Source organism: Impatiens glandulifera, chromosome 2 (assembly GCF_907164915.1).
Source record: "Impatiens glandulifera chromosome 2, dImpGla2.1, whole genome shotgun sequence".
Lineage (NCBI taxonomy): Eukaryota > Viridiplantae > Streptophyta > Magnoliopsida > Ericales > Balsaminaceae > Impatiens > Impatiens glandulifera.
This window is the reverse complement of record NC_061863.1, coordinates 21,636,634-21,645,712: the sequence shown is the minus strand read 5'-3', so window position 1 is coordinate 21,645,712 and position 9,079 is coordinate 21,636,634. Positions and strand designations below refer to the sequence as shown.

The window sequence follows — 9,079 nt, the reverse complement described above, 5'->3', positions numbered from 1 at the left end:
TCTGTTGTACCTATTTTGTTTTTCCTTTTGTCCTAATTTCTCAATTCATGACTATATAAAGCAGAACTTACAACATTAAAAGAAACATTTCCCTTCCCATGAAGTAACGTTGTTTTTAAGTGTTCAAATTCAATAGGAAAGAACGATAACAACATCAAAGAAAGATCTTCATCCTCAAACTTAACATCAAGGTTTAACAGATCTGCTACTAATTGATTAAACTTAGTTATATGTTCATTCATAGTAGTACCTGATTGGTAATCAAACCAGAACAATCGCTTCTTCATAAGGAGTTTATTATGACCACTCTTCTTCAAAAATTTATCCTTTAATGTTTGCCATAGTTTATGTGCAGAAGTTTCATTCTTCACAGCATACTTCGGCTCTTTAGACAGACACAATCGAATTGTTCCACACGTCAACTGATTCTTTTTCTTCTATACCATCTGACTTTCCGACCTCAATGGTAACATCTAGACCCTGCTGAAAAAGACAATCTAGAACCTCACCTTATCACATGCCGAAATTCTCAGGATGAAGAACCCTAAACTTCAAATTCGATATCGGTGTCCTTGTCCAGGATGAAGAAGGAGTTGATGCCCCTTTTAAAGACTCCACTATGCCAAGGACGAACCTTCGGCTCTGATACCACTTGTTGGGAAAAAACCTAACATAAACACAAAAGAAGAAACAAACGAAAGAACACACTAACATAATTTGATAACGAAGTTCGGCCAAAATGTTGTCTACGTCTCCGAGCACTAAGACTATCAATTAATAAGGAAGAAGATATACAAGTATTGAGTGCAATAAACCAAAGAGGGGAGAGTTTGTTTTATACACTAAGAAACTTCCCCAACTCCCATCATCTTCCAATGTGAGATTTATTCTAATTGTAAATATAGTTTCTTTTATATATTAAGAAATTTCTTTCACTCCCATCATCTTTCAATGTGGGATTCTAATTGTGTCAAAAAACAATAATTCATGCCCAAGACACTGTTTGGTGTTGCACCCAATCTTTCTATATACTTTTAATCTATTCATCTTTCTCAACTCACTCTCGTTTATTGTATCTTGAAGCACAAAATATTCTATTTTTTAATCCATTTTTAGAGTTAGGAGCAGAACCGCCCTAGAATTTGGAGTCCTCGTTAGGAAAAAAATGTTAATTTTTTTTGTTTAACTTGTTATATTTTTTTTGGTTATATTGAAAACATTAATAATTTTATATTAAATTTAATATAAATGATCTAGGTAAGTTGATTAAAAATACTATGTTTTAGTTAATTCTTAAGAGCATAATAGAGTAATTTTTTAAAAGAATAACATTTTGTAGATTGAGGGTTGTTTATTTCGATGTTACAAGTATAAACACCGTATGTATCACACTCATAAAGTGACACATACACAAAAGTGAAATATCACTCTCTTCATTTGTTGATTTTTTCTCTTTTTGTACCGGTGGCGCTGCCTTAATGAATACAGACAATGCATGATAGTATCGAACTAACCGTGAGGTCCTAGGTGGCTTGATTGACTAAAAGTTAACACAGTTAGATAGTTTAATTAATTAAAATGATTTTAAAAAAAAATCACAAGTTCGATTTTCATTTACAACATTTTCCTTCGTTTCGAAAACACAAAATTAATCAAAACTCATTTGGGTTTGTATTACCTTGGCTAGTTCGATCCTACCAGTATATGCATTATCTTTATCGTCATATATACAAAGAGAAAAAAATCAACAAATAAAAGTTTTGTATCACTTTTGTGTACGAGTATCACTTAATAAGTGAAATATAGAGTCTGTATTAGTAGCATGAAATAATCACATTACCCTAACATGCCAAAACATATATATTTAATTTATACAAGTTTTTGTAATTCTCTAAATAAAACATTTCAAACAAAAACAACATAAAACCATGCAAGGGGGACCGTCCCTTATTTTGTTTTCCCCTCAAGTCCCAATCCTTTTTGTCGTTTTTTCTCTCTTGGGTATAAATTAAAACATTCATTTTCTCTCCCTCTCCACTAGCAAAGCAAAAGAAACCTGAGCCCGGTTCAATCTCTCTCTATATATCTATCTAGACATGACAAAGGTGTATCCGAATGCGACAGCGGCTTCAGCCAAGACAACCGCCGTTAATACCGGAATAGTGCTGACAGTGTGGAAGAAATCTCTACTCTTTAACAGCGACGGTTTCACAGTGTTTGATAAAGACGGAAATTTGGTATTTCGTGTAGACGATTATTATCATCGTTCATCTTCTGATATCGTTCTCATGAACGCATCCGGCAAGTCCCTCCTCACCATCCGCCGCAAGGTACTACTTTTCATCATCTTAAAATTAATTAAATAATAATAATAATAATTTATTAATTCTTGAATATATAGAAATGGTGTTCTTTAAGCCTATCAGACAATTGGTTAATTTACGAGGGAGAAACATCAACGAATCCGATACTCTCAGTAAAGAAACAGCTCTTGATTGGGTCATGTTTGGCTCGTGTTACTAATTTACCAGCAGCTAATAAATTAGGGTTAATATTAGAAGAGTATGAAATTGAAGGATCATACACCAACAAGTGTTGTGCTGTTTATGATACCAAGCGGCGGCGGCGATTGGCTGAGATCAGGCGTAAGGAGGCGGCCATAGGTGGTGTGGCCATTGGATTTGATGTTTTCCGACTTGTTATCTTGTCGGAAGATATCATGGATTCTGCAGTTGCCATGGCCATTGTTATTGTTCTAGATCTCATGTTCCAATCTACCAATGTTCTAACTAATTGCTTTCTTTGCAATTAAATAACCTAAAAATCTCAACTTTCAAGTTTCAATCTCTCATCACTATCTATATTATGTCTTAGCCCAATCTAAATATTGTTTTAAATATTCAAATTTTAGCCTTTTATTAAATGTATGATCTATGTATGGTTGTTAGTAATACATAGTTGCTGGCTGCAAATGGTTGGTCAGTCAATTCTAGTTCTCTATAGTTTTTTACTCAAAAAATTGTATTTAGAGTTGCTTTAAAAAAAAAATCAGTTTATTGATGTGAATATTCATATTATTGTAATGAAGTAATATAATTGATTAGATTAATGAAAGGGTAGCGAATGATTTGGAAGGATGATTAAATTGATGACTAAGTATAATATTTTTTTTTTTATTTTTATTAATAATTTCTCTCAATTTACATTTTCTCTATTCTAAATATAACCGCTTTTAATATATTTATTTTTTTAATTATTATTATTAAAAAACACTTAATAATTTTTTTTTAAAATTTTTTTATTATAAATATTATTTTTAAAAATTATTATACACACCACTATAAACGCATTTTAATAATTTATCTCTTAATAATTTATTCTCTTTTATTTATTAAAAAGATTAAAATTTATTTTCAATATAAAAAATGAGACAAATTAAAATAAATAATAATAATATTTTATATTAATAAATTGTACAATCTAATTATTATAAATCTAATTATTATAGGGTAACGATAAAATAAAACTTACAAAAAAAAATTGTGTTAAAATTTTTTATCATAACATCTCCCTTATAAATTAAACAACATATAATATAATCATAATCAATAAATTATTTCTCTCTCAATAATTATTTTTTTAATTCAATTAATTATTTCTCTCATCTATTAATTTAATTAAATATATAATAAAATAATTAAAAAAAGAATATTTATAATAATAAAATTTTAAAGAGATAAATTATTAAGTGTTTTTTAATAATAATAATTAAAAAAAATATATATATATTAAACGCTTCATATTCAAAATAATAGAGAGAGAAAATATAAATATTGAAGAGGGAAAAAAATTATTAATGAAGATAAAAAAAAATGTTTTACTTAATCATCAATCAAAATTATTTAAATTGGGAAGAATATCAATTTTACCCATCAAGTTGTAGGAAGGTGTCAAATTTACTTATTATGTATCAAAATTATATTTATATGTATGAACTTGTCAAAAAATGTCAAATATATTTAAAATAACAGAAATATTAAACGGCATCAAAAATTTGGCCACATTTAATATCCACATATTTTATTTTTTAAATTGATATTACTTTTAATTATTTTTCCATTGAAACAAAACTTATTTTTACTTTCTCTCTCATCCCTCCACAACTCTCCATTTTTCTCTAACTTTTATCTCTTTGATTAACCCAAGTTTTTTCGGATTTTTACCTTCTTCTAACCTCAAGTGCTCCTTAACTGAACTTTAAACTGTCATCGTCGTTGGTGGAAGTTTTTGTTGGCCGATTCCTAAATCATAGACGTCGTGGCCAAAATTTTCATTAGTCGAACCCTAAATCATTGTCGTCATTAACTGACAATGCCAAATCAAGGTAAAATCTCCCTTAATCGACTTGTTTTAATTTTAGTTTTCATAATACTCACCCTGTTAAACGTTATCAGCTTCCAGACGTAACCCCCAAATCCAAGTCTTTCTTAGTTAACCTTACACTATCATTGTCATTGGTTGAAACATTCATTGATCGAATCCTCAATTGTCAATGTTGTGGTGAAGTCTTTGTTGGCCGAATCCTAAATTGTCAGTGCTGTGGCGAAGTCTTAATAACTTGTTACTTTTTAGAACAATTTTTATAATTAATCAATTAAATATTATTATTAATAATAAAATTACTCATAGATGGAGAAATGAAGAGATAAATATTTAAAGAAAATGGTAAGTTGGGAGGGTAAAGAGAGAGAAAATAAATAAGAAAAGATTTTAATGTTTTGTTTGAATAAAAAATAATTAAAGTAATGTCAATTTAAAAAAATAAAAAATATGTGGATATTACATGTGGAAAAAAATTTAACACCGTTTAACATTTCTGTTATTTTAAATATATTTGACACTTTTTGACAAGTTCATACATATAAATGAAATTTTGATACTTAATAAGTAAATTTGACACCTTCTTACAACTTGGTGTATAAATTTGGCATTCTTCCCAATTATTTAATCATTCTTTTACGTCATTGGCTATAGAATATTAGTTAGAATTAAGACTTACAATACTATTAGATGAACGGTTATGGGATAATTTTTTAATTTTGTGTTTCTTTTAACGACACTCAAGACATGAGTCTTCTCCCTTGTCTTATTACTCTGTCTATCTCTACACATGGTTCCTAAACGACATATTTTAGGTTTTGGAAAATAAAATATAAATATTGTATTTTAAAAAATGACCAATAATTTGAGTGGAGGTTTGTCGTTTATACGAGCACAGAGGATAAAGTTGTGAAACTCTTTCCTAAGGGTAATCAATTACCTAAATTTATCGAAAATCTCTTTCTTTTACGTTTTCAATATAATTATATTTTTTCTCTTGATTTTTCACATAAAAAAATCAAGTGACAACTTTTTATAAAGTCAAAACTAATCTTGTTGAGCCATATTTTCATCTCAATAGATGAAACAACCTTTAAGAAGTGCCTAATTAATATTCGTTTTATTTTACGAGAGTGTAGAGGAATGTAAGTTATAGGGCAAGAATTTAGGATTTATAACTTTTTTGCCGACTCTATCGAGGACATTAGATGGGTAACTTGTAATAAATTTTTTCCATTTAAAATATACGATATGTATATTTAAAAAATTTATAAAATCAATAATACAAACGATTAATTAATTAGTAAATAATACAAAATAAAATCTACAAAATCAATACAAACGATTAATGATCTAGATCTTAAATTGTATAAACAATTTATAAAATTAAAATTCTCAATAAAGAAGATTCAACCATCACGCAATTTGGTGAGGGTCGCTCCAAAAACGAACTCATTTGAGTTCTTAAACGATGAGTATTGAAGTAGAGAAAATCGAACATAATATTGTATTAACGTGAAAATGATTTATTTTTTAAAAAAGGTTCATGCAATATAATATAAATGATAGTAGGTTAAGCATAACGACAAAAATAATACAAAATATGAGTGTTCACCTTCTCACCAAACACAACGAGAACCATTAGAGATCAACAATGGAAACATGAGCCAAAAATCTCACTAAACGAACAAACATAACATAAAATCAAATTTTAACGAGTTTGGAGATCTTAAAGAAGATCAATGAGTTTATCAACCGCTTCCACCATTTTTTTATAAGAGATCTCCCAAATTTTATAATAATAGAGTTATGGAGTAAATGCATCGGTCGAACGCGATCATTGAACATCATACATTTAATTGCAAGTCAAATAGTCCACCAAAAAATAATTATGATGAGAACCCATAAACTCAATTTGATCGAGCTCGCAGTTTCTATCCAGACATCCCAACAATCGACGATTGACTCAGACATCACCCATTAAATGTCAATCATATTCCAAAGTAGGTTCCAAATCGCAGTCACTCCTTTGCAATGCAAAAGTAAGTAAGGTGCGTCTCCACCTTTTCACAACACATTCTACAACAACTAATCATAACGCACCATTTTTTCATGCATATATCGTCCATTAAGATCCCTCAATGCATGACACTTCATCCCAAAAATGAGATTTTTGAAGGAAATTTATAATCCCACACCTTATCACACATAGAAAGTAATGTGGGGTAATCTCCACAAATAATGTGTAACAATGAACAACCTTAAAGAAATTCATGTCTTGCCAATATAAAATATCACGCGTAGAAGGAATCACCAATTTACGCCCCACTTAGAGCAACATTCTTTAATGTAAGATGACTTCTCTATCATTAAGTCTTCTCATATATCTAATTATACTCGCAAAATTATTTAAACATTGATCGAACATGTCATTGACCAATGTATTTCTACATATCGTTGCTGGAGCGAGGGTTGTGAATGACAAGGAATGACTTTTGACACTGCATGTCGTCCCACAATTTGATTAATGACATGTTGCCAACCAAAAATCTACATTGTCCATAGAAAGACTTCCACATAGTAGAGATGTCTTTCCAAACACTACAATTAGCTTGTCAAAAACTAGTTTTAGTGAACCATCCAAACCAATCATTTTTATACTTACATTATTCATGTGGAAATATTATTTGTAGATGCCTTTTCTTTGTTGATTTGATTGTACAAGTTCCTGTGCGGTATGGTAAATTTGGTGATGAGAGTGAATTGATCATTGCGATGGAACATAGTTACACGGAATGATCGAATGAGCATTAGTGGCGGGAGTGAATTTTCAATTTAGAAGATATTTTCTTATATTATTTGTAGTTTTGAACTCCCATTGTCATCTCTCTCTCTTATGATTGCCATAGACACAAAAATCTCAATTTTGAATTGGATGTATGTATTAAGTTAGGAGACATTTATTTTTCATTTGATTTTCAAATACAAAAATGAAAAAAAAATCATTGAAAAAAAGAAGATTTTAAAACCTATCAAAAAAAAACCTTTTGAAAAAAAAATACAAAAACTACAATTTTGCTTTGTCTTTGCTTCATAGTTTATGTCCGTTAGGACAAGACTATTAGAATTCTTGTCTTGAAATAATAGAAAATATATAATAGAGCAATGCTAGCTACAAAGAAATTAAATAAAATACAATATATTAATAACAATATCACCAAATTTAAATGTTGATTCGAGACATGTGTTAGACACATTTCTCTTAAAACAGATTATCGTAGATGATTGTCTCCTAGGGTACAACGAATCAAGTAGTGATTCTGCACTGAAATCACTACTCATTGAACTTGATCAGCGTACCTGAACTATCACCGGGTTTCAACGGAAATGAATGAATATTTATAGTTGAAAATTAAACTCATAATCAATTCTTTAATTCAACGGCCACTAATCCATCATTATCTATCCAACGGTTATCCTTGATTATTAACATCATTTGTTAATTGTCTCATTCAATGTATTAATGTTAATTGTAATAATTAACAAATTCATTTTCATTTGGATTAAATTTCACCATAATTCACGGTTGAATTTTATGTGAATTTTATTTGAATTAATTTCACTTTAATTCACATTTGAATTTGATGTGAATTTCATTCGAATTAATTTCACTCTAATTAATATTTGAATTTGGTGTGAATTTTATTTGGATTAATTCACATTTGAATTTTGTGTGAATTTTATTTGAATAAAATTTCATCATTAATTCACATTTAAATTTAGTGTAAATTTCATTTATCCAAATATCATTTTTATTTAATTAATGAATTAATTTAATTTCAGGAGAAGACATGAGTTATTTGGATGGACTTCTTCAAGAATTGGAGCTAAATTTTGCGGGTTCCTTCAATATGCAATGAAGATGGAATTCAATAACCCAGATTATTTATATTGGGATTGACAAATGTGCTCCTACCATCACTAGTAAAAAAAGGACCTTTACCGACGGTTTTTCCTGAAGGTTTTGTAAAACTCTCATAAATACTCCCGAGAGGAACAAATCCTTCGGGATTAAAAATAGATTCCGAGTGGGGTGTAAAACCTTCGGGGTTATTAATTATTACCGAAAGTTCTACAAAGAACTTTCGGTTTTTACCTTCCCAAAAAACCAAAAAAAATTCTAAGTGTTGGATGTGGGTTAATTGCGAAGGTTTTTGTAAAAACTTTCGGTTTTGAAATCCCTGGGTTTTTTAATTGCGAAGGTTATTCAAAGAACCTTCGGTTTTACCTTTTTTGAAAATTTCATTTCCGAAAGTTTTACAAAGAACCTTCGGTTTTGCTCAATTAAAAAAAATTCTAAATTTGGTAATGGTTATTTCTGAAGGTTCTTTAATAAACTTTCGGTTTTGACTAATATCAAAACCGAAAGTTATATGAAAACCTTCGGCATCAACCTCTATAAATACAAACCCTAACCCTTCTCTTTTTCATTCCACTCATCTCTCCTTTCTCTCTCTTCCGCGCCGCAGTCGCCTGCTTCCTCCACGCCGGTTCGATCTTCTCCTCTCTCGTTCAGGTAATTTGTTTCATTTGTTTTTTTTGTTTTGTTTATTATGAGATTTAGATTTTTAAGTTTATATATATATATTATATATCTAGATTTATGCTAGTTTACGTTATTTTGTTTGATTAATTAATA

General features: G+C 29.3%; 1 protein-coding gene across 1 annotated transcript; it reads left to right on the top strand.

Moving 5' to 3' along the window:
- The first annotated feature begins 2,096 nt into the window (after window positions 1-2,096).
- On the top strand, window positions 2,097-2,812 carry LOC124924493 (protein LURP-one-related 8-like). Its single transcript, XM_047464525.1, has 2 exons — window positions 2,097-2,330; window positions 2,402-2,812. The coding sequence occupies exons 1-2, from the start codon at window positions 2,097-2,099 to the stop codon at window positions 2,810-2,812; spliced, it is 645 nt and encodes a 214-aa protein (XP_047320481.1).
- Window positions 2,813-9,079: the final 6,267 nt, after the last annotated feature.